Raw genomic sequence first — 27,532 nt, 5'->3', positions numbered from 1 at the left:
TGAGCAGGACGCAGCTTTCGCTCTGAACTTGTGCAGACAGCTGTCTGGAAGAAAGAATTTCTTGCCAATAAACATTCCAGAAATAGAAATTGTTGCCATTCTCCAGCAAAGAGGAGACTGGGACATGTTACATATTTATTTTATTTTTTTTTATTTTGTATTCTTCATTTGTCTTACACCTTAAAAAAAAAATTCACAAGAGGAAGTTTATTTATTTTCATTTATTATTGAATAATAATTATTTATTGGTTATGAATAAATCTGGAGAGTGAGGCCGCACATCCGGGGAGATTAACCTGTTATTGGCCCACACAACATTTCCCGAGCGCAGAGCTGAAACGTCTCATGGGTTAATAAAAGGTTCCTATCACTGGATCTGCGGCCTCACCCTCCATATTTGCTGATTGTTGGCGACTGCTGGGTCAGAGGCGTTCGCCCGTGCTTTCAGATTACCAACGCTGCTGCTTTCCTTTTTTAGTTATTATTATTTGTGAATATTGGCATCATTGTCACTCTGCTAATAATATTGCATGAAATAAAGCTAAAAATCCTGCCATAGAGAATGAATGAGGAGTCCGTGCTTCACCACCGCCCCAATCAGTTAGGGACCCTCACCAATTGCCAAAACAGGGGTCCGCAATATGAATGGGACGGCAGTCGAAACTGCGGAATGCTGCTCCATTCATTCGATACGGAAATGACCCGAGATGGGGGGGTATTTTCAGCAGCCCCATAGAGTGACTGGTGCGGCGGTGTACACATATGACCTCGGTTACTTTTACATGGGGGGACAAAAGTCCCCAATTCTGGCAGTTAATGGGTGTCTAATAGAGCAGTTATTGCTTGGATTTTGGATAGGAGTCTGTTTCTTCCTACAGAATATCACTTTAAGGCTGTGTGCACACGTTGCGTTTTTTTTGCGGTTTTTCCCGATAAAAACGCTATAAAACCGCAAAAAAAAACTGCATACAATAAGCATCCCATCATTTAGAATGAATTCCGCATGTTTTGTGCACATGATGCGTTTTTTTCCGTGAAAAAAACGCATTGCGGTAAAAACCGCAGCATGTTCATTAATTTTGCGGATTTTCCACTACAAAATGCATTGGGAAGTGTCCGGAAAAAAAAAACGCGTCAAAATCGGGGCAAAAACGCATGCGTTTTTTGTTTTTATGCGGATTTCTTGCAGAAAATGTCCGTGTTTTTTTTTTTTTTTTTTTTTTCTCAGGAATTTTCTGCGAGTAATCCTGAACGTGTGCACATAGCCTAAAAGAAAAAGCCGTCTGGTATTATGTCTCCACCTTCACTTATTGCAATCTTCATGTAGCCAGAATGGTTTCCATGGTTACATGGAAGTGATACATTGTTACATTTGTCTCGTCTGTTTCCTCCTCCCTTCAGGGTTTTTTTTTTTTTTTTTTTAAAGCTCATTATTGTAATGCTGAAACCTAATAATCGCAGCACTGCACTAACTAATATGCTGCATTTCTCTCACTTCTGGGTCCTGATCTCTGTGTATTATGGTTTGTGACTTGTAAGAACAGGTTCAGGATCTGTATTCATGGCTAGTGGAGCGCGGTGTGACCTGGGCAAACATCGGGCGGGGGAGGGTCGGTGCACCCGTGGGTGCTGTATATTCATTATTACATATTGAGCGGGGGAGGGTCGGTGCACCCGTGGGTGCTGTATATTCATTATTACATATTGAGCGGGGGAGGGTTGGTGCACCCGTGGGTGCTGTATATTCATTATTACATATCGAGCGGGGGAGGGTCGGTGCACCCGTGGGTGCTGTATATTCATTATTACATATTGAGCGGGGGAGGGTCGGTGCACCCGTGGGTGCTGTATATTCATTATTACATATTGAGCGGGGGAGGGTTGGTGCACCCGTGGGTGCTGTATATTCATTATTACATATCGAGCGGGGGAGGGTCGGTGCACCCGTGGGTGCTGTATATTCATTATTACATATTGAGCGGGGGAGGGTCGGTGCACCCGTGGGTGCTGTATATTCATTATTACATATCGAGCGGGGGAGGGTCGGTGCACCCGTGGGTGCTGTATATTCATTATTACATATCGAGCGGGGGAGGGTCGGTGCACCCGTGGGTGCTGTATATTCATTATTACATATCGAGCGGGGGAGGGTCGGTGCACCCGTGGGTGCTGTATATTCATTATTACATATCGAGCGGGGGAGGGTCGGTGCACCCGTGGGTGCTGTATATTCATTATTACATATCGAGCGGGGGAGGGTCGGTGCACCCGTGGGTGCTGTATATTCATTATTACATATTGAGCGGGGGAGGGTCGGTGCACCCGTGGGTGCTGTATATTCATTATTACATATCGAGCGGGGGAGGGTCGGTGCACCCGTGGGTGCTGTATATTCATTATTACATATCGAGCGGGGGAGGGTCGGTGCACCCGTGGGTGCTGTATATTCATTATTACATATCGAGCGGGGGAGGGTCGGTGCACCCGTGGGTGCTGTATATTCATTATTACATGGTGTCATATACGTGGTTTCATGTTCTGGAACACTATGGACAGTATAGTAATGGAAAGTAAACTCCTGTTCTACGGGTCCTTCCTGGATCCAGGCACATTTTTGGGAAGTGCATGACGATATCTGACGGCCATGTTGTTCCCACGATCGGTTAGATACCGGCTGACGTCTGTGTGTTGTGTGCAACAAGATCACTTGGTAACGCAGCCCCCGGGTATGTGACTAGTGAGTGGCTATGGGCTAAGTCAGGACTACAGCGCAAGAGTGTTTGTTTTGTTTTTTGTTTTGTTTTTTTAGCTAAAAATCATTTTTGCAATCGGGTTTACAATAAAAATGTTACAGGCTCTTTATTTATCTGTTCATTTGTCATAAAATACAATGTAGGAGAACGTGGTCGAATTCTGCGCTGCTGAATCATGTAGTCCAAAGGTATTGTTAAAAAGTGGTCTTTACCTCCAACAGTTTTCATATTTGTCATAAAATAACAGATAGGAGCTGAGAAAAAGACAGATATTGAAGTTACTAACAGTGTGAACGAGCTCCATGCCGGATTCTCCCTTCTCAGACTGCAGCCGACCTAGTGGAGGCTTCACACAAATCTATGAAATATATACTTGTTACAATGATAAATTCATGCTAATATTGAACACCATAGCATAGTAAATGTCAAATACTTAGATAAACATATTTTTTTTTTTGTAATTTTAGATTAAAAAAGTCTGGATCATACTGTGGGCCCATCCACCTAGAAACATGAGCTGCAGGCTACATGGATGCACACTATACATAGTAAATAATTAATCTACACCGACAGGTATATTATAATAGGGCCGAGTGATGTAAAAATGCCGAAAATGTACACAAAATATGTGATAAGAATACAGATAATTGAAAAAGGTAAATGGAATCCAAGCGATGCAACACAACCCCAAAGTGAGCCACAAACAGCGTAGATAAGGCTGCAGTCACACTATCAGTATTTGGTCGGTATTTTACATCAGTATTTGTAGCCAAAACCAGGAGTGGGTGATAAATGCAGAAGTGGTGACGTGTTTTTATTATACTTTTCATCTAATTGTTCCACTCCTGGTTTTGGCTACAAATACTGATGTAAAATACTGACCACATACTGCTAGTGTGACGGCAGCCCAAGAAGTAATATACCGGGGGGCGTATGGGATTACTACATGCCCCCAAACTTCTACTAGTGTACTTTATACTGCACACAGGGCTATAAACAAAAACTCGGCAAAGAGCACGGATTGCGGCAACGACCAAAGTACATGCCAGATAGCCAGCAAACACCAAAAGCAATGCACAATGGTAAATGCAACCCTGGAAATGCTGCACAATCCCAACATAGCTCACACATTTGGGGGGGTCCCCAGAAGTACAGGTTCTTTTTCTTTTCTTTTTTTTTCTTGTGTCCAGTTTTGGGCACCGGTGCTCAGGAAGGATATAATGGAACTAGAGAGAGTACAAAGGAGGGCAACAAAATTAATAAAGGGGATGGGAGAACTACAATACCCAGATAGATTAGCGAAATTAGGATTATTTAGTCTAGAAAAAAGACGACTGAGGGGCGATCTAATAACCATGTATAAGTATATAAGGGGACAATACAAATATCTCGCTGAGGATCTGTTTATACCAAGGAAGGTGACGGGCACAAGGGGGCATTCTTTGCGTCTGGAGGAGAGAAGGTTTTTCCACCAACATAGAAGAGGATTCTTTACTGTTAGGGCAGTGAGAATCTGGAATTGCTTGCCTGAGGAGGTGGTGATGGCGAACTCAGTCGAGGGGTTCAAGAGAGGCCTGGATGTCTTCCTGGAGCAGAACAATATTGTATCATACAATTATTAGGTTCTGTAGAAGGACGTAGATCTGGGTATTTATTATGATGGAATATAGGCTGAACTGGATGGACAAATGTCTTTTTTCGGCCTTACTAACTATGTTACTATGTTACTATGTTACTATGTTTTTAAATAGTTTCCATACCTACCATCTATGCAGGGTGTATTTTGGTTATTTTTACCCTTTCAGCTCTCTGCTGCATCAATGTGGCATGGAGGCGATCAGCCTGTGGCACTGCTGAGGGGTTATGGAAGCCCAGATTGCTTTGATACCAGTCTTCAGCTCGTCTGCATTGTTGGGTCTGGTGTCTATCATCTTCCTCTTGACAATACCCCATAGAAGCATGAAGTGCTCTAAAATTTCCTGGTAGACGGCTGCGCTGACTTTTGTCTTGATAAAACACAGTGGACCTACACCAGCAGATGACATGGCTCCCCAAACCATAACTTTCTGTGGAGACTTCACACTAGACCTCCAGCAGCTTGGGTTGTGGCCTCTCCACTCTTCCTCCAGACTCTGGGACCTTCATTTCCAAATGAAATGCACAATTTACTTTCATCTGAAAACACCTTGGACCACTGAGCAACAGTCCAGTGCTTTTTCTCGTTGGCCCAGGTAAGATGCTTCTGGCATTGTCTATTGGTCATGAGTGACTGACACAAGGAATGCGACACTTGTAGCCCATGTCCTGGATACGTCTGTGTGTGGAGGCTCTTGAAGCAATGACTCCAGCAGCAGTCCACTCCTTGTGAATCTCCCCCAAACAATCCTTTCAAGGCTGCGGTTATCCCGGTTGCTTGTGCTCCTTTTTTCCACCACACTTTTTCTTTCCACTCAACTTTCCATTAATATGCTTGGATACAGCACTCTGTGAACAGCCGGCTTCTTTAGCAATGACCTTTTGTGGCTTCCCCTCCTTGTGGAGTGTGTCAATGACTCCCTTCTGGACATCTGTCAGGTCAGCAGTCTTCCCCATGATTGTGGAGCTACTGAAACAGATTAAGGGACCTTTTTAAATGCTTACGAAACCTTTGCAGGTGTTTTTTGGCTAATTATTCTAATTTACTGAGATAATGACTTTTGGGTTTTCATTTGGCTGTAAGCCATAATCATCATCCTTAACAGAAATAAGCAGGTGAAATAGATCACTCTGTTTGCTGGAAAAGGATGGCGGCGGCAGGTGAGTATAAGATGGGAGGCCGGGGAATTCCATTTAAAGCGATAAAAAATGCTGGAGCGGTGCTTTAAGTAAAAGATTTAAAAAAAAAAAAAAAAAAAAAATACAAATTGTCCTCCCTGGTGGGAAATTCCTTTTTAATTGTTCTCTTCCCATGTCACTGGTTTGGTCTACAGTAGCTCATCATATACTGCAGGTTTATGCACGTTCCTAGATTTTTAGGAATCTCTGTTGGTGAGGTTGTCAGGGGGCGGAGAAGATTGGTTTTTCTGTAGAACTTGTCAGGCAGAGTCCTAGTCCCGTTTTTCATGTTTTGCAGTGATCTAAACAATGAGAACACGCGAGTGTCGCTCCTGCAGCCGGCAATGGAGGAAGCAGGTGAAATATAACGCAGAGATCATTGTTCTTCATGAAAAGCGTGAGCAGCATCTGTTCTCTGAGGCCTGTGCACGGTATACAGAACCGGGCTTCATATCACTGTTACTAAGGCTGTGTATATATAAAGGGGCCGTGCAGGGTTTAAATATTGATGGTGCATCATTTTCGGCTAGCTCATCAATATCAGATCGTGGGCACCCGACAACCCCACCAATCAGTTGCTGTCAGCATGCCCTCCGGCTGCCAGACGTGCACAGTGTGCGGAGCCAGAACGACGCTGCTCTGTGCGCCGTATAGTCGCCGTTCTATTGCAGATCATTCACCTCAATAGGAGCTGAGCCGCCGTACTTGGTTTTTAAATCTGCAAAAATAAATTAAATTACGGTTGAGTTGTTGTTCCTGTGTACATTACTATAACGGATGCATGAAAAGTGGACGACATATGGATAATGTTCACGTGTTCTACTTTTTTTTTTGGTTTGCACAGAAGATCCCTGAATGCAGCGCCCACAGATGGGAGGATGAGGTGTGTATGTGTATATATATATATATATATATACATACATACATACATACATACATACATACATACATACATACATACATACATACATACAGGAATCGGGGGCCATAGCTGACATGGGAGGGGGTAGTATTGTAATGAGGTTTATTTTGGGGACCGCACGTCCTAGGGCCTGGAAGAAATCATTAGCATAAGGAAAGAACGTAACAAGACCGTTACTATGAGGCATACCGGTATTATTATTATTATTTATTATTATAGCGCCATTCATTCCATGGCGCTTTACAGGTGAGGAGGGGTATACATAATAAAAACAAGTACAATAATCTTGAACAATACAAGTCACGACTGGTACAGGAGGAGAGAGGACCCTGCCCGCGAGGGCTCACAATCTACAAGGGATGGGTGAGGATAGAGGTGGTGGTGGTGGATCGGTGGTTACTGCAGGTTGTAGGCTTGTCGATCTTCAGGTTCCTTTTGAAGGTTGGACTAGTGTAACATTTATATTACCTGTATGTCCATATTAATAGGTCATTATACTTCCCGGGAGGACAGATTCTTTTAAAATCCAAAATATTGACCTGCAGAGCTAAAATCATGAAGGTTTGGCCACTGTCTAAATATTTCAGGACCTAACACTTTTTTTTTTTGTTTGTTTGTTTGTTTTTTCTTCAGATTAATTTCTTGATAGAAAATGCTTACAATGCCATTCCCTAATATTATGACTTTGAAGATTTGCTGCCATTATATTCCTTTTTCTGCTACATTCCTATTTTTGTGTTACATTTTCACTCCGCCGGGTCTTTATCTACCTATTAGTATTTGATATCAACTAATTACTCAGAATAGAAATCACCAATTACTCAAATGACTCCTTTTTGGAGGGAATAATTAGCATAATGGAGCAAGGCAAAGGAGAGGAGATAAGTCACTGGGACCTTCAGCAAAATAAGTATTTTTCACTAGGAGCACAGTTATAGTGGTCGTCCTGCCAAGTACGACTACTTTATTGTAATCGGCACCCTCGTGATGGATCGATCTGCAGAGATCTGTCAGCGTCGGCTGATGACGTCCCAGTCAGATGCTCGTTTCCCCGGGGTGGCTGTAACTACAGTAGCGGTGAGAGATCTGCTGACTATTCTGGAGATTTGCCGTCTGGAGCCAGTAATGATGAGCATTTTTCGCTTGCTCATATTTTATCCCATTTTCCCTAGTCAGTTGTCTGGAACATTTCATGCTGTAATATATCCAAGTGAAATGGTTGTATGTCCATCCTTATGTAAGGACTTTACAAAGCAGAAAACGAGGTGTGGTCCTCTCCTGTGTCAATGTCTGTGGCAGAGGACAATAAAAATAATTGTCTTTACCAAGCAAACCCATAAATCCCAGGATTGTAGTTTAATGTTTTACATAAATTGATTTACAGGATTAGCAGATTATGTAATGTTCTGGCCATAATACATCTGCCTATATTATGCTAGATCCAGGTTTACTCATGAGCAAAAAACCATCTGCAGAATTGTACAGAAGTACTGTAAAATACAACATAAATCGAGAATAAATTATAATATTGCATCTTTATAGAAGAAAACTATAATACTGCCCCCTATATACAAGAATATAACTACTATAATACTGCCCCTATGTACAAGAATATAACTACTATAATACTGCCCCCTATGTAGAAGAATATAACTACTATAATACTGCCTCTATGTACAAGAATATAACTACTATAATACTGCCCCTATGTACAAGAATATAACTACTGTAATACTGCCCCTATGTACAAGAATATAACTACTATAATACTGTCCCCTATGTACAAGAATATAACTACTATAATACTGCTCCTATGTACAAGAATATAACTACTACTAGATTGTGGCCCGATTCTAACGCATCAGGTATTCTAGAATATGCATGTCCCCGTAGTATATGGACAATGATGATTCCAGAATTCGCGGCAGACTGTGCCGTCGCTGATTGGTCGAGGCAACTTTTATGACATCATCGTCGCCATGGCAACCATTATGACATCTACGTCGATACTGTGCCCGTCGCTGAATCAGAAACGTGGGATTTCTACGTCCTTTATGACATCATTGTCTCTGTGCCCGTTGCTGATTGATTGGTCGAGGCCGCCAGGCCTCGACCAGAGACGCGGGATTTCCAGGACAGACAAAGACAGACAGACGGAAAAACCCTTAGACAATTATATATATATATATATATATATATATATATATATATATATATATATATATATATATATATATATATATATATATATATATATAACTAGATATAGATAATACTGCTCCTATGTACAAGAATATAACTACTATAATACTGCCCCTATGTACAAGAATATAACTACTATAATACTGCCCCTATGTACAAGAATATAACTACTATAATACTGCCCATGTACAAGAATATAACTACTATAATACTGCCCCTATGTACAAGAATATAACTACTATAATACTGCCCCTATGTACAAGAATATAACTACTATAATACTGCCCATGTACAAGAATATAACTACTATAATACTGCCCCTATGTACAAGAATATAACTACTATAATACTGCCCCTATGTACAAGAATATAACTACTATAATACTGCCCATGTACAAGAATATAACTACTATAATACTGCCCCTATGTACAAGAATATAACTAGTGATATAGCTCTAATGTCTGTAATGTATGAGAATGTTGTTATCTTTGGGGATTGCTCAGCAAGGTGAAGGTTTTTCCTGGGATTCCTGCTGTAAATGAGATATAATGTGCATTTCATAGTATAGATAAATCCTGTACAGATAAGGAGCCCGGTCCTTGTTGCCTCTTTTATCTTGCTGTAATCTATTGTGTGACAAGACTATCGGTGGCTCTTAACGACCTTTGGATGTTGGAACTGGTCCGCTTATCCCTAAAAACCTTGCCATGACTCGCCAACATCCATGATGCCACCATATTCTGACTGACACGACTGTAATGTAGAAAAATAATCTTTATGTAAATGTATCACTTATACTTTTTCAAACTCAACATTTTCCTAATATACATATTTGTTACTTTGTTTTTAATAATAAATAATAATAATCTTTATATAGCGCCAACATATTCCACAGCGCTTTACAGTTTCAAACACAAAAGTCATAAGTAACAACGTTAACAATACAATAATTAAAGCAAAATAAGACGACCCTGCTGGTGAGAGCTTCCAATCTACAATGAGGTGGGGGCGATACAAAGTACAGGTGTTTATTTACAATGATGGTTCAGCCATCTTCAGGGGGTGGGGGATAGATAGGGGCAGTAATATAGTAGTTATCCCTATGTACAAGAGTATAACTGATATAATACTGCTCCTATGTACAAGAATATAACTACTATAATACTGCCCCTATGTGCAAGAATATAACTACTATAATACTGCCCCTATTTACAAGAATGTAACTACTATAAGGCCGGCTTCACACTTGCGAGTTTTACGGACGTAAGAGCGCAGAAACTACGTCCGTAAAACTCGCAAAAAATGCGGCACAATTATTCTCTATGCCTCTGCTCCTATCTGCCGTATTTTACTGATCAGTATTATACGGCTTTCTACGGCCGTACAAAATCGCAGCATGCTGCGTTTGTCACCGTACTGCGCAAGAAATACGCCAATGAAAGTCTATGGAAGCGTGAAAAATACGGATTACACACGGACAAGCAGTGTGACTTGCGAGAAATACGCAGCTCTGTTAGAGAGAAAAGCCGGCAATTCAGTGCGGTGTACAGTAAAATCACACTGACAGCTTACAGTAGAATAGGTGGAATAAATGTGTACACATAGAATAGATAGATATATATATGTCAGTGAGACACATATATGTATATATATTAATATTTATTCCAGCGCTATACAGCTTGAAAGCCGGTAATTCAATTACCGGCTTTTTCTTTCTTCTTCCTAAAACCCGACATGATTTGAGACATGGTTTACATACAGTAAACCATGTCTTCTCTCCATTTTTTTTGCAGATTCCACACTACTAATGTCAGTAGAGTGTATCTGCAAAATTTGGCCGTTCTAGCTCTTAAAATAAAGGGTTAAATGGCGGAAAAAATTGGCGTGGGCTCCCGCGCAATTTTCTCCGCCAGAGTTGTAAAGCCAGTGACTGAGGGCAGATATTAATAGCCTGGAGAGGGTCCACGGTTATTGGCCCCCCCTGGCTAAAAACACCTGCCCCCAGCCACCCCAGAACAGGCACATCTGGAAGATGCGCCTATTCTGGCACTTGGCCACTCTCTTCCCATTCCCGTGTAGCGGTGGGATATGGGGTAATGAAGGGTTAATGCCACCTTGCTATTGTAAGGTGACATTAAGCCTAATTAATAATGGAGAGGCGTCAATTATGACACCTATCCATTATTAATCCAATTGTAGTAAAGGGTTAAATAAAACACAAACACATTATTTAAAATTATTTTAATGAAATAAAAACAATGGCTGTTGGAGTATTTTAATCTACGCCCAATCCAGTCACTGAAGACCCTCGTTCTGTGAAAGAAAAAACATAATAAACCAACAATATACTTACCCTCCGCAGATCTGTAACGTCCAACGATGTAAATCCTTCTGAAGGGGTTAAAACATTTTGCAGCAAGGAGCTTTGCTAATGCAATGCTACTCCTCGCTGCAAAACCCCAGGGAATGAGTCTAAATATAGATCAATGAGCTATATTTAGCTTCATTTGCGGTGAGGCGCCCTCTGCTGGCTGTTCATAGATCGTGGGAACTTTCCTAGAAAGCCGGGGGTTTTGTGCTTTCAGATGCAGAATATGCTGTGTACATTTGGCATCTTGTTGCAGACTTGTCACCACTTCTTCCTCCAAGATATAAACCTATAGATGTCTCCAGCTCCTGCAGGTATTTCTGGGGTCTTATTTATACCAATATCTTTCCTGTTTCCAATACAATATATCTTCGTAGAAGTCCAGTGCTCGCCATGTTTAATAATGGGGAACCTGGTGACTTGTGAAAATTAAGTATGGCCAATGTCGTCTGTAACCGTGGGAGCACCTCCAAATTTAACGATGCCGGCAGTGCAGATTGGGTATGCTCTGCTACCTGATCACATGACATGAAGACATTAAAAATAAAGAATTTAAAAAAAAAATACTCAATCTGAGTTTTATGGATATTAAACCTGACTTTCGGACTTCTTTCTTCTAACGTTATGTGCAAACCCTTTTTTTTTTTTTTTTTTTTTTTTTCCCTTTAAGCATCTTTTCTCCAAGACCCACTTGAAAAAGCGCTAACTAAAATGCTCAAGAGAATGAACATATGCAATTCTATATTTAACCACTTCACGTTTCCAAAGATGCCCGATGGTTAAAAGAAGTGACCTGATACTCCGGGCATTTTCTTCCCTGAAGATGCTCTATGCTTCACAATACAAGTCACTGGGATGGCGTTCATAAAACTAGTGAAATAATGCAAAAAAAATGCTTCAAGAAGCATCTTTGAAAAGATAGCTTTTTTCTTTTTCCCACCTCCTTAAAAAAAAAAAAAAAAAAAAAAAAAAGTAATGGGCACACACCTAAATAGTGTCTTGGATAGAACCATCATGGGCTTCCATAAGTGTTAGACACATAGCCAAAACCCGACTGTTTCTTTGGGATCGGCTGGCCATGTGATGTATACGGGGGCTTCCCGAATGTCTAAAAATTGTCAGTGGACAGGAGGATCGAACGATTCATCTTTAACCACCCAATCCATCTCCGAATCCTTCTATTTGGCAGTGAGATAAGCCGCTGCCAGATGATTCTGGCAGTGGATCTTTCATAGAAAACACAGGAGCTCTTGGCCAAGCTGTGTTCCTGTACATGGGGGAATCGGGAGAGATCTAATTTGTACGGGCTCCTGTAAACTGAATTGTAAACTTACACCTTTTGTGGGATTTGAGAGATTCTTCCTACTTTTATCCTAGATGCTAATAAGGTGGCAGGTGAGCAGTCCTGAGCCAGCAAGTGCTCCGCTCTCCTCTGTATCCTGCTCATTTCACTGCTTCATCATCGCTCTCTTCCCTGAGCGGCACAGGGCTGGTTTTATTGGCCAGCGCAGCCCATTTTTTTTTTTTTTTTTTTCAGTTGCCGTGCTTGGTACTGTCAACCGGGGCGGGCACTTGCAGTTTTGGCCCTTTTTTTTTTTTTTTTTTATAGATTTCTTTCTCCACAATGTTCTGATGAAGCCCCCTACCCACCTATAATATTACAAGGACCCCCTTTTAAAGGATGTTCCCTTGTTTTGGCAGTTATAGAAAGGACCCTCCCTTTTATTAGCAAAAAAGGAAAGGGCTGCAGCACATAATCACGCTGTATTACCTTGCACTATGCAATCACCAGGACTGACCTATATGCCCTGTGCAATGACCAGGACTGACCTGTATGCCCTGTGCAATGACCAGGACTGACCTGTATGCCCTGTGCAATGACCAGGACTGACCTGTATGCCCTGTGCAATGACCAGGACTGACCTGTATGCCCTGTGCAATGACCAGGACTGACCTGTATGCCCTGTGCAATGACCAGGACTGACCTGTATGCCCTGTGCAATGACCAGGACTGACCTGTATGCCCTGTGCAATGACCAGGACTGACCTGTATGCCCTGTGCAATGACCAGGACTGACCTGTATGCCCTGTGCAATGACCAGGACTGACCTGTATGCACTGTGCAGTCACCAGGACTGACCTGTATGCTCTGTGCAATGACCAGGACTGACCTGTATGCCCTGTGCAATGACCAGGACTGCACAGGGCATATAGGTCAGTCCTGGTGATTGCACGGGGCATATAGGTCAGTCCTGGTGATTGCACAGGGCATATAGGTCAATCACCAGGACTGACCTATATGCTCTTACCATACAGTGTGAAACTCCTTGATCTATTCCACATGTCCATGTCACCTGCCATCTCCGATGTCCTCTGTTTGTATAGTGCTGCCTGGGTCATAGAGGCCGCCTAGTATAAACTAAGATAAGAAGCAATAACATTACCTTTTTATTGCCCTCTAGATAAACTGTACTTGACGTTTATGACCCATATTACGCATGGTGAGGTTCAGCAATTCATACAGTCTCTGCTCTTCACTACTGTGCGGGTTGTTAACAGGAGCGTAATCCGTAATGGTCCCCTATTAGCAGTATTATTCTGCACAGTTTGGCAGTATAGGCAATACCTCATCTACTGTATTGAGGGATTGTGCCTAATGTGCACTTTAATAGGAGAGTTGAGGTTGATGGTCGTCAGCCAAAGAGGCCATTTAGCTGAGATGGTTGAGCCAAGTGGCCGGACCCTCGCCCTCTTTCCCTTAGATTATGAAGCCGTTTTATTCCTTTAGTGCATCAGTCCCCAGGAGCTCCCAATGTAATCGATCACATTTGGGGTCTACTTTTCGATGAAGTTTAGACTCTTTAAGGAGGAACCTAGAAGAAAAGCATGAAAGGAGCTCTTGGTCGGGGATAAAGCCACCATCAAATGCTGAGAGCCGATCATTCTAACCATGAAGCCACTGTATTCTACTTAAAGCGATTTGTCCACTACATTGATCTTGATGACCTTGGGATAGGTTCTCAATGTCAGATTGGTGAGGGGCCGATCGGCTGCTAGCCACGGTTGGACGTAGACGTGTGTTGTAGTGGAACGTCACTTCTCCGTCACACTGGTGTGTATAACTCGAGAACAGAGTGACATAGGGAACTATGGTGGTCCGCTCAGTCACATTTACATCCGGCCCCTTCTGCAGCAGGATCCTCCCCCCCCCTTTTGCTTTGCCTTCAGCATCGGGCCCCTTGGCTAAGAGAACAGGACTTGGGTTGGCCACTAGCTAAGTATACAAAAAAACCCTGTTTGGGAGAGAAGAACAGACAAATCGCGGCGCCCTAAGTGTGTAAACACAATATTATAGTCTTTAAAGGGTGCACAATTTTATGCACTCACCTGATAAAAGACTAAAATGGCTTTAGATCGTGTATCCTCCAAATTCCCTCTGAGATACTTTTCAATATACAGGGCTTGCAGCTTGCCTGAATTTGAATTTTATACTAGTAGGATTTGTACTGTGTTTTTATGATACCTGAAGAAGGATATATACTGTATCCGAAACGCGTTATATCTCTTCTATTTTAAGTTATGAAATAAAAAAAATATGAAATATCATCTTTGAATGTGAGTCCTGGGAAGCGCTGCCATTCATGGGCTGGATGTGCTTTTCTTGAACACTAGCTAAGTATGGAACTGATCAGCGGGAGATTAACCCCCCGTGTTCCCTATAGGATTGCTATAAGACTGACTGTTTCAAGATATAAAGAAAATGCTGCAGACAAATTAGAAATGCAGTTGGTGTTTTTGCTTGTTGATGGGATCATCCATTTTTAGGTTCAGCGTTCCTTTAAGAGCTTCTCTTTAGTCGGATCGGATCAGCCCGTGTGTTGGGTGCCATGGCCGGTGCATTCTGTAAGGCCTGCATCTTAAGTGACTCTTCCCAGAAGCCTGCGCAGGATATCGAGCAGCTAATAGACTCCAGGAATAGATTGTCTCTGTCCTCGGCAGAAATCACAACGGCGAGCAGGGCCGGCTCCTCATTGAGACGTTCATTTTATGGACTGGCTGTTGTGGAGGCTTCCTGGCCTCGTTAGATAACATTGTGATGTGTGCAGGAATTGGGGTCACTGCGTCTCGTCGGGTGGCTCTATTCTTCTCCTTCTGCTCGGTGACTAAGTCAATAAATTCACAACCTCTCGATGGAGACGACTTATCCGCTGCACAGTCGCCGTAAATCCCGGGAGACGGGAACAGAAGGGACGCGGGGTGACCCACATAATCCAATCAGATGTTCACTTCTCATCTTGTTAATGTTCCGGATACAATTTCATAAATATTTGTAAACTTTATTCTATGAATCCCAAGATGGAAAATACTGTTAAATTAAACCCTTGTGAAATTGTAAAGGTAAACTCAAAGGTTTGCATAAAAACCTCATCACTTACTTGTGTCAGTACCCCAGAAACCGATCTCTCTTCGGTGGGAAATGTGGGGGGCTGTTGGTTTTGGCACAGTGACCGGGTTACGTTCTGTGTGAGATGAATAAAATCACAGCGAGCCCCTCGTCCATCCCTCCTTCTACAAGCCAACCTACTGACTGTCTCTTTGTGATGTCTTATATTGTGCCCCCCCACCAGGATTGTTGACCCCTGCCTCCATCATTTTCTAAGAATATTAAAAAAAATTGTTTGTTTGTTGTTTTTTTTTTTTTCCTTTGCTTGCTGTTTTTGTTGCTTAATATTCTAACACTCTAAATTTTTACCGTTTTGTTTAAAGACGACATTTCTGTGCTTACCGAAATCAAGACTCCCGATTCTCCAGGTATCGTACTAACCCGCACTGACTCGTGTTCTGTGTCTTGGCTCTCTTCTGTAATAAATGGTTTCCTGTCTGTGTCTTGTCTCGTCTGTAACATTTACAAAACTGTCTTAATTGGAAAAACTCCTACCCATAGACGTCCCCAAGACGGGACCCTTTACCTCTAGGGACCGCAAAACACAGGGTGGTTAAAAGGCTCATCCCAGCAATGTCACCCATACTTTCCCATCTTGTCTTTCCCCCATGGGGAGACTATAAGTTCATCTACATGGGCCGATAATTGGTGCCGCAAGACGGCAAAGCCCTTTACCATCAGGTGATTGGAGCGTTTATGCCGACATAAAAATCATCATTAAGGCGGCAGATGGTCCCGAGTAATCGGGGAGGTGTTGCAGACAAGCTGGAGGCAGAACGGCCCCAATAATGATTATTCTGCCCCATATAGATTTATTGGCCTGCGTGAACCCACCACCTTGTCTGTAGTCAATCGATGCTCATTTCTGGGCTGAAATCTTCTTCCTATAATTGGACCTTTTTTGAAGGGATTGTACCAAGTTCAGAAATGATCCCTTGGATAGAAGATAAGTTCACAATCTCTGAAGGTCCGCTGTGACCCCACTGATCTCCAGAACTGGGCTCGTGTGACTACTGGAGTGATGGTTGATCATCACCTCTGCTCCATTCATTCTTCTGGTAGCACCAAAGACCAACCAAGTGCTGCATTCGGTGATCTCCGGTGATTCCATGGAGAATGAGTGGAGGTGCGTACGATTGACCAGTTCTCAATACAAGCACCCCGGTACCTGGGATCTGTAAGGGATCCAGCGGTTGCAGCCCCAGAAACTGTGAACTTTATTCCCTATGAAGTAGATGGTTGATAATTTCCGAACTTTGCACAATCATCTTTTTAAAGGTAATTTCTCCTTTTGGCCCGGCAACCAGATATTCTAGATTCAGACAAATGCAGCATAAAAGTCTAAAGATTCCCATACACCTTAGATGGCTGACGGCCAAGCAAGAGTTATGTCTTCTGTCTCCCCCATAGACAAGAATACTCATCCGAGCGTCCAAGTGGCCTCTGCGGGAAAGATGGCAAACCGCTGCCAGGATTCTACCGAATTGTGTTCTCCATCTGATCATTTTCTATGTGCAATCATTTCACTTTTGTCTTACAGGTACTTTGTGAAGTGTCTCCCTTTTGTCTTTGTGTCTTTGTGTCATACTTTTTGCTGTCTCTGGAATTCAGATCATTAATTTACAGGTGTCCAAGGATTAGATCTCGGGATGGAGCAGCGGGATCGTATATATAAATCTGCCGCCTAACTCTGTTCTGTGCCTTGTTCTAGGTGAAGACCTCAGCGGCCCGCTGTACGAGATCAACTCGAATGCCGATTCAGAGATTGTTCCCAGTAACTCAGAGGTGAGTGGGGTTTTAACTTTTTTTTTTTTTCTTTTTTTTTTTTTTGGCTTTGGTCCCCCAAATACAGATGGAGACCGGCAGTTATCATATGTCCACAGTTAGTCATCAGCTCACGTGTAAAGGGAATCTACAAGCTCCTTTTGTAAACGTTTTACATTTCTGATCCTGTACTGATCCTGAGTTACATCATGTATTATACTCCAGAGCTGCACTCACTATTCTGCTGGTGCAGTCACTGTGTACATACATTACATTACTGATCCTGATATAACTCAGGATCAGTACAGGATCAGTAATGTAATGTATGTACACAGTGACTGCACCAGCAGAATAGTGAGTGCAGCTCTGGAGTATAATACAGGATGTAACTCAGGATCAGTAATGTAATGTATGTACACAGTGACTGCACCAGCAGAATAGTGAGTGCAGCTCTGGAGAATAATACAGGATGTAACTCAGGATCAGTAATGTAATGTATGTACACAGTGACTGCACCAGCAGAATAGTGAGTGCAGCTCTGGAGTATAATACAGGATGTAACTCAGGATTAGTAATGTATGTACACAGTGACTGCACCAGCAGAATAGTGAGTGCAGCTCTGGAGTATAAAACAGGATGTAACTCAGGATCAGTAATGTATGTACACAGTGACTGCACCAGCAGAATAGTGAGTGCAGCTCTGGAGTATAATACAGGATGTAACTCAGGATTAGTAATGTAATGTATGTACACAGTGACTGCACCAGCAGAATAGTGAGTGCAGCTCTGGAGTATAAAACAGGATGTAACTCAGGATCAGTAATGTATGTACACAGTGACTGCACCAGCAGAATAGTGAGTGCAGCTCTGGAGTATAAAACAGGATGTAACTCAGGATCAGTAATGTATGTACACAGTGACTGCATCAGCAGAATAGTGAGTGCAGCTCTGGAGTATAATACAGGATGTAACTCAGGATCAGTAATGTAATGTATGTACACAGTGACTGCATCAGCAGAATAGTGAGTGCAGCTCTGGAGTGTAATAAAATACACATAACCAGAATAAAATCCCAGTAAATGATTTGCTTTCCTGTCTGTCTTCCCTGTGACTGACATATTAGAAAGCTGCGGGTCTGGGCGGCCTCCAGACATTGTAGCTGCAGTTATTACCTTCCTGGAAATCTCCTCAGACTGATGGCCGTGATTATTAATTACGGCCTCCGTTCAGTAACCACAGAGTTAGGAAACTACCGACCAGCGATATCCGATCACGGACGGCCGCGTTTCCGCCTGCACTACCGGTGTATGTGGTGGGGACAGGGTTAATGGCGGGGGCAGGCGCTCCCCCGCTGTGATGCTGTTTATTTCCCTGTGATCGGCCATTGTGAATATTTTCTGCTACAGATGAAATGATGTTTATGACGACTTTGTAAATATTGACCCGGAGTGTTTGCTTGTGTCTACGCCATCACTATCACCGCAAACTTCTTCCCTTGTGATCGCTCCATCACCCCGGTGTCTATCATCTGTCCGTTACTTGTCCTGTACACGACCATTGGATTATTAACTCTACGATCAGATTGAGGTTTATTACGGATATTTCATTATTCCACAGATTATAGATCTTTCTCTTTCAGTTTGTACAGGATCTGATCGCCATTCATTAACCTTCCCTTGTCAGAAGTAACAAGTATTGTCAGAATGGGCTTTTTCCTGTATAATACATCACCCTGTAGATAGGGGGCACCAGCGGTGTGTAGAGCAAACATGTATGTCTATAGGCTGAACTCTGCCCGTCCTGTCTCATAGCCAAATATGAGCTGTGATCTTCAAACTCTATTTATCAAGCTGGTGCAAAACTACAACTCCCAACATCCTGGCATGCTGCAAGTTCTAGGGTTATAAGAAACTGCTGGAGAGCCACAGATTAAAGATCACTGGTCTCGTGGCACCAGTTTCTCTCCTAATTTAATCGATCAAGTCGTCGTTTCCCTTCCACGTGGAGAGGGTGGCACGGGCGGTGCGATGCCGCCATGTTATTGTTCCCCTTGCACCCTGATGCTGACCTCTTAGGCCATGTAGCCTATGATTCTCCTTTGTATCACCGGATCCATATGTCAGATTGATTCCAATGGGGGCTCATCGGGGATCTAGGGCAGCTGGCCAGATGTCCTCAACCCTCCACGTAATTACACATTAGTAGGACATCATGTCCCTCAGGACTGCAAATCTAAAGTCCCTGCAGGAAAACTTTGAGATCTACACACCGGAGACGGGACCCCCATCTGCAGAATCCACAGCAAGGATCCCCTGTAATTCTGCTCGGATACCGATCACCTGTAGCCATTTTATAATGCCTGATGTGTGATGTCAGTGTTTTTATTTACTCTTACTTTGTGCATGACCTCGTTTTTATCCATCTTCCCCAATAATCTGCTTATCCCGCACGTACAGAATCCGGTTTCGCAGATGCTTTGTCTGGGGGTGTGAGCAGATTTCGTACAGAATGTTTACAGCTCCGCGCACTTTCGCCAATTTCTGCACTAAATCTGCCACTTGTGACCTGCCCCTCATTAAGTCTGCAAACTTCAGCTGACCTGGCATTAATCCTAAGATCTCCCCACAGTGGAAGGAAAATAATAAGTATTAATCGTCATCCTTGCCGCACACAGCTTGTCTTTTATTTGCACAGCTAATCTTGCAAGGATTGTAAGCGCAGGGGACGCGGCCTCTTGGTATTGCCGTCCTTATTATGAAAGGTTCTGCCACTTTCCAGTATCCTTAGTGTATCCGTTGTCTATCTTTAGGGTTTTACCATCCCCTTTTTGCCGTCATTGTTAAGCGACGACTGGACTGCAGCACAACTTGCAGGTGACCAGGACAGATTCCCATTTCTTGGAGGTAACCAATAGTAATTTCCATTCAATGACGGCTATGAGAGCTCGTTATGATATTGATAAATCAAGGATATTAGAAAAGCAGAACCTTTCCAGAGCCCGAACCGTAGAGAATGAGCGAATTATTCTGCCCTGTACACGTCACTGTAACAAACCCATCATCTCCTCATCCTCTAACCTGTTTTTATTCCGTATGCTTTAATTTGTGCACCATTACTAACCGCATTATATTTTTCCCGCGATGCCATGCTCAGGGCCTCAGCAGCACAGAGAGCACGTTCCTCATCGCCAATCATCAGAGGGTAAGCGGCCGCAGACCCCCGTGCATGGACTGGTGTTTAGCTGGAATCTTTAGTGTGTAGTCGGGCAGAGAACACATTCCAGTCCCTATCTGCAATATCTCTCCATCCCTCCTGCCATTGCTGGCTCATTAAGGTCCGTGAGTCATCATTATTATTATTTTTTTTTTTTTCTTTTAAGGGATTTTTATGTCTGCCATTTTTGGTTGAGGACCCCCCCCCCCCCCCCCCCCCCCATTCCTGGTTGTCTGGATACCAGGACCTGCTAATGGAGAGGGGGTGATGAATCTCCGGTCTCCCAGTAACAGAGAGATGAGGCAGGAAACAATCCTTGCACCGTTTTTTGTCACCCTCCCGTGGGCTCCGATACCTTTGGTATATGGCAGGTAATATTGGAATGTGTTTTTAGACCTGTGGCGAAGGGACTGTGGCTTGTGGTGTAGTGTCGGTGTGCTTTGGTGTTTAACCTACTAACTTTTTTTTTTTCTTGTACTAACTATTGTAACTTTTTCCTTTTCAAGGAGTTTGCCATTTAAAAAAAAAAAAAAAAAAAAAATCTCAAATGATTGTATACTAAAAACAACAATCCATGATGGTTCTCTCCCTTCTTGGGGTCAGTGGTAGTTTGCCGCTGCTCCGGTCCCGGTCACTACAGCTCACATCATCCCTGCAGCCAATTCTGGAGATCATCGGGACTGCACTAGGCGCTGAGCTCAGTGATCGGCTGCAGCGGTGACGTGCGCCGTCACCAAAACAGAGTCCAGATTTGGAGCAGAGAACCGGTGTTGGATGAGGGGAGCATGAATACAATCTGTTTTTTGTATATTTTTTTTATGTATCCAATCATTTGGGGTCCGTCCGTTTCTTGGAAGTAGAAAGCCCCTCTAAAACTGCCCATACACACTGGAATAAAGCCGTACTGCACGGAGTCGACCAAAATGCCAGACGGCTGGACCTCCATCCGGGATCCCTGCAGACATGGGACAGACCATGCGTGGTGCCATATATCACCACTAGAGCATCTCACCGCCCCTGGTGAAGCTCTGCAGGGTCTAAGATTCCGCTGAAACCCCCCTGATCATGAACTAATAATATAGAACATGGGTGCCATAGAATACCAGATTTCCCTTGCAGAGGCCAACACTTGCCACCAGCCGCTCAGACAAAGCCCCCGTCACTTATTCTAAGAATGGCGCTGAGTTCTGACTGCCCCTTTTAAGTACAATTGTTTCCAATGGTCTCTTATAAATCGGGACTGTCCAGAAATCCATATTCCAAACTCTGAAATTGGAGGCAGTAATGTTGATCCCGTCTGCTGGAAAATAATGAAACGTTAATAATTCTGACGAGACTTTCGGATCTCTTTATTACTATGACAGCGCTGGTGTATGTTATCCCCGCGAGCCGTCGGATCTTGCACCACTGTGGGACTCCGGAAACAGCTGTCATCTGTAGTGCTCTGTGGCTTCCCCACAAATTATCTCAACCCTCAATCTAGAAATGTATTTTATTTTTTTTTCTTACGAGCTGGTAAAGTACAAGAACTTTTAGGCTATGTTCACACTTTTTTACTGCGGTTTCTTCTGCGGATTTTCATCTGCAGTTTCCTATTGGAGCAGGTGAAAATCCGCAGAAAAGAAGTGACATGCTGCGGAATGTAAACCGCAGCGTTTCCGCGCGGTTTTTTCCGCAGCATGTGCACTGCGTTTTTTGTTTCCCATAGGTTTACATTGTACTGTAAACTCATGGGAAACTGCTGCAGATCCGCAACGGTCAAATCCGTTGCGGATCCGCAGCAAAATCCGCAAAGTGTGAACAGAGTAAGGCTATAAAGAGGCAAAACGCTTAATGGTTACACTTAAAGTCGTGGTTCTTGGCGGTTACAATATTGGCTCAGACTTGTCCAACTAATGGCAGCATGGGCTACGCTGATGGGATCTGACGAAAAACCTAGAGATGAACTGGAATGTACATTGCGTACGGAAAGTATTCAGACCCCTTTAAATTTTTCTTTGTTTCATTGCAGCCATTTGGTAAATTCAAAAAAGTTCATTTTTTTTGCTCATTAATGTGCACTCTGCACCCCATCTTGACTGGAAAAAAAACAGAAATGTAGAAATTTTTGCAAATTTAGTAAAGGAAAAACTGAAATATCGCATGGTTATAAGTATTGAGACCCTTTGCTCCGACACTCATATGTAAGTCACATACCGTCCATTTCCTTGTGATCCTTCCAACCAGGCAACCCCCACATGTACTTATGCTGGCTAACAGATGTAAATCATTCAGCTGCGGCAAGAAAAACTAAATCTCCGAGCACTAAAAAATACTCGGAGGACCCCCGAGCGTGCTCGAGAAATCTCAAGTAACGAGTATATTCGCTCATCACTACTTATGACCATGTGATGTTTCAGTTTTTGTATTTTTTAATAAATTTGCAAAAATTAATACATTTTGCTTTTTTCAGTCAAGATGGGGTACATTAATAAGAAAAAAAAAAGCAACTTTTTTTGAATTTACCAAATGGCTGCAATGAAACAGAGTGAAAAATGTAAAGGGGTCTGAATACTTTCTGTACCCACTGTAAGATGTGTGCATGCAACGTGTAGGCGCATGTTCACACTGGCCACAGTCAAAACCCAAGATAAAAACAAAATGGTAAATAACCTGCAGTAAATGGCAACAGTGCATGGACTAACTACCCTATGTAATTTTAACATAACGTTGATCAAGGAAACGTAAAGGCCATTCCACCGCGTCAAGGTGACCCTATTCGGGATGGTCCTACCTTCTAGTATTAAAACCTTTTTACCATATGTCAAATGAAGTAAATTTGACGGTAGTCTCTTGTCTTCAGCACAGGGGGTGGTTTGTTAGTATTTTGGATGCAACCTCGGCACACCGCACAGCGATAGAGATCCGTATCTGCCGGTAAATGCTCTTCTTCAAGTAACCTGCAGCTCACAGCTACTTTCTCCACCTCCGCTATGACTTCTCTTCTACAATATGATCCGCAGTATTTTGGCCCAGCTCCTCTCACTTGTGCTGCTTTCTCTAGATTTAATGACCTGCGTCACAGGACAGTGGTGGTGAAAAAGTTTTTGGTTCAGTTTTTCCAGGAGCCCCAAAGTACGTTTTTATCATGGTGCTTGCAACACGGTAACATGTTAACTACTCATTACGTCATATTTATCCAATTTTTTTCCTCCCAATCTTCGGGTATCTTTCCCTCCTCTCGCCGTGGCCTTGCACTGAAGATCTCGCAGTGGCTGCTTTGCATTTTCTGTTTTTTTTTGCAGGCAGCCGCTGCCTTGGATCCATATTGCCAGACAAGGCTGAATTGTGCTGGCAAGGGGGAAGTGGGCAGCGAGGCTGCAGTTTTTGTTGGCAATCTCTGAGGTTCAAGTACAAGGAGGCCGAGGGCTGTGGTTGGCTCAGCACTTGTTATTTTCTAGGATTCAGACACAGAATGTTTTTTGTAATACTTTTTCCAGTGATGGAAGATAAATGTTTAGCTGCGGCCACGAGCACATTCATGGGGTGGATGCCTGATCCTTTTTTGTTTTTTTGCTCGTTTGTTTATGGTTCTATCTATATGTTCGATTGAGATTAATAGATGGAAAAGTTCCCAACACCCAGAAGCTGCAGGGACAGACCGGTCCTGTAAAGCTATTGCTGCACTTGTCTTTGAAATAGACTATTTACATGCGCATGTTGCTATGGGGGTGAAATCCTGCTGACCGTTCCATTTTTATTGCAGTAAATTGCTGGGTGCTATAATCCAGTTTATTTTCTCTACCTTTTTATATATTAACAAGCCCCAGACATTTTAGCATCAAGTAATAAAATGACACGTCAAAGCGCATGAAAGTACCAGAATGCAAGCAGCCAACGACCGTTTCGCTTAAGGCTTTGTCATTGGAGCATTGCTTATATGGTTGCCTATTTTGTTGTGCATTGTTTTTGCACAAAACAGTACTTTTTTTTGAATGTTTTAAAAAGAACAAAAAAAAGTCAGAAAAGGGTGGGCACTAGTGATGAGCGACTATACTCGTTACTCGAGACTTCCCGAGCAGGCTCGGGTGTCCTCCGAGTATTTTTTAGTGCTCGGAGATTTAGTTTTCATCGCCGCAGCTGAATGATTTACATCTGATAGCCAGCATAAGTACATGTGGGGGTCGCCTGGTTGCTAGGGAATCCCCACATGTACTTATGCTGGCTAACAGATGTAAGTCATTCAGCTGCGGCAATGAAAAACTAAATTTCCGAGCACTAAAAAATACTCGGAGGACCCCCGAGCCTGCTCGGGAAGTCTCGAGTAACGAGTATAGTCGCTCATCACTAGTGGGCACATTATGATACATTTACTACAAATTGGCCTAACGGATCTAGCAAAGCGGGAAACCTGGCCCAAACTGACAGAGCTAAAATCCGTTTTTTTCGTGACTTGAAGCTTTATCGGATGGGCACCGAGAAGAAAATGTTCCTACGTCATCTTTTTTTTTTTTTTTTTTTTTTTTTTTTTCTCTCAATTTTTGGACTTCCCAGTGGCTTCCTGAAGCTTGTGTTATTGCCAATTGCACACACTCAACTGCCGCATTGCGCGCACTCGCACGCACGTACTCTACCACATTGCACGCACTCGCTCACACGCACTCTACCACATTGCACGCACTCGCTCACACTCCTGTTACGTGCATGCAGCTTCTTCTTCACCTTGAGGACAGATATTCTAGGAATGCCGACATCCTCATCCAGGTTTCTGCTGCTCTTGGTGATACCACGGCTTGTGGCTACTCGCAGAACACGTGGTGTCATGGCACCGATAAACAGGAAGGATCTGATTCAGCGAGGAATCTTAATTCCTTCTCTTATTCTAAATCCTTTAGGCCGGAGCTCTAAACTAGATCTAAAATGATCACTACCAGGCGGTCGGATTAATATATGCCACCTCGTACATGGAGAACATGTAGTTGGTGCTCTCTAAGGCTACCTTCACATTTGCGTTGTTGTGTGTTGCATCGGCAACACAACGCATGCAAAACGCATGCAAAAATGCATTGTTTTGTGACGCATGCGTCCATTTTTGGCTTTATTTTGGACGCAAAAAAAATGCAACTTGCTGCGTCCTCTGTGCCCTGATGCTTGCGCCAAAAATGACGCATGCGTCACAAAACGCAAGACATCGCATGTCCATGCGCCCCCATGTTAAATATAGGGGCGCATGACGCATGCGTCGCCGCGGCTGCGCCCAACGCAACACTAATGTGAACGTAGCCTAATAAGGAAGACGACCCTTGCTTTCAATGCAATGTTCGTGGATTAGCCACATGCATAATTGGCACAATCTTTGATCATTTCTTAATGCCATATTAGGCACAAGTGGCTCCATATCTTTTGTCCCTTTTTTTTTTTTTTTTTTCTGTCCCATTTTTATTTTTACATTTTAGATGTTCCCCCAAATTTAAAGTGCTCTGGTGACTCTCTTCGAAATTGAACCTCCCCCCCCCCCCCCGCCCATCCCAGTTCGCAGGAAGGCTTGGCTTGGATGAGCGCTCCGGTGTATGGAGAAGGCTATGTGCACACGTTGCGGCGGGTCCGCAGCAGTTTTCCATGAGTTTACAGTACCATGTAAACCTATGGAAAACGCAATCCGCAGTGCACATGCTGCGGAAAAAAACGTGCGGAAACGCAGCAGGTTACATTCCGCAGCATGTCAATTCTTTGGGCGGATTCCACTGCGGTTTACACCTGCTCCATAATAGGAATCCGCAGGTGTAAAACCGCAGGTGGAATCCGCATAAATTACGCTTAAAAACCGCGGTAATAAATCCGCAGGTAAAACGCAGTGCCTTTTTACCTGCGGATTTATGAAATCCGCTGCGGAAAAACCGCAGCCCCCCAAAATACATGTGCACACACCCTAAGAGTCCTCTGGACGGACTGGAGAGCTGCCTGATCCTTAATCTCCAGACATCTGTTCGCAAAGAGTCGGGTTGCCCCATTACACATCGGACGATCCATTAAGGCTACGGTCACACTAGCGTTCGGCTAGTGTGCGTCGCGCTAGCGTCGGGCGACGCAGCGGCGACGCACGCGTCATGCGCCCCTATGTTTAACATGGGGGACGCATGCGTTTTTGCTTGTTGCGTTTTCCGACACGTGCGTCTTTTTTTACGCTAGCGTCGGACCAAGAAAACGCAACAAGTTGCATTTTTCTTGCGTCCGATTTTCGTCAAAAAAACGACGCATGCGTCAAAAAACGCAGCGGTTTTGCGTGCGTTTGCACGTTTTTTTCAGTGCGTTGTGCGTCGCGTCGCCGACGCAGCGGCGCACAACGCTAGTGTGAACGTAGCCTTATCCAGCCTAAATCTGCAGGTTTGGCCAACTTTAAGTTCAACTCCAAGATCATATTCCAGTATGTAGTAGGTATAATATTAGTAAATACCTCCAATTAGAAATGTAGTATAGTTCTTCTGATTAGCTATATCGCTTACCCAATGTGCAGGACATTGTAGTAGCTTGGGTATCCATGGTTACGACCACAGCTATAGTGGGTTACTGACCGTAGCCTTGGATACCCTAAGCTACTGAAATGCCCTGCACATGGGGTAAGCGGCACTGCAAATCTGAAGAACTATAATAAATTTCTAACTAGAGGTATTTGCGACTATTATTATACCTATACATATTGGGATGGGATCTTGGGGATGGGAATACCCCTTATTGTTTGTGATGGACCTTTTTAGGCCAGTTACACACAATGCTTTATACAGGCCACAATACCTGGACTGACTTCAGCGCACATACAGTGGGGCAAAAAAGTATTTAGTCAGTCAGCAATAGTGCAAGTTCCACCACTTAAAAAGATGAGAGGCGTCTGTAATTTACATCATAGGTAGACCTCAACTATGGGAGACAAACTGAGAAAAAAAAATCCAGAAAATCACATTGTCTGTTTTTTTAACATTTTATTTGCATATTATGGTGGAAAATAAGTATTTGGTCAGAAACAAAATTTCATCTCAATACTTTGTAATATATCCTTTGTTGGCAATGACACAGG

At 43.2% G+C, this 27,532-nt stretch overlaps 1 protein-coding gene across 6 annotated transcripts in view; it reads left to right on the top strand.

Annotated features, from left to right (window-relative positions):
- ANO5 (anoctamin 5) overlaps nucleotides 1-27,532 on the top strand; it is a 75,033-nt gene that overhangs the window by 6,945 nt on the left and 40,556 nt on the right. For 2 of the 6 annotated variants that reach the window (XM_069739932.1, XM_069739931.1), the window contains exons 2-4: nucleotides 15,828-15,872; nucleotides 17,216-17,289; nucleotides 20,422-20,469. In XM_069739932.1, coding sequence (XP_069596033.1) covers nucleotides 15,828-15,872; nucleotides 17,216-17,289; nucleotides 20,422-20,469 — 167 coding nt within the window. The remainder of the gene's footprint in view (nucleotides 1-15,827; nucleotides 15,873-17,215; nucleotides 17,290-20,421; nucleotides 20,470-27,532) is intronic. The other 4 variants (XM_069739935.1, XM_069739933.1, XM_069739934.1 and 1 more) reach the window with 3 other exon arrangements.

The sequence above is a fragment of the Ranitomeya imitator genome, chromosome 9 (genome assembly GCF_032444005.1).
Source record: "Ranitomeya imitator isolate aRanImi1 chromosome 9, aRanImi1.pri, whole genome shotgun sequence".
NCBI classification, from domain to species: Eukaryota; Metazoa; Chordata; class Amphibia; order Anura; family Dendrobatidae; genus Ranitomeya; species Ranitomeya imitator.
Note: the sequence above shows the minus strand (reverse complement) of the source record. Positions and strands in the feature narration are given on the sequence as shown.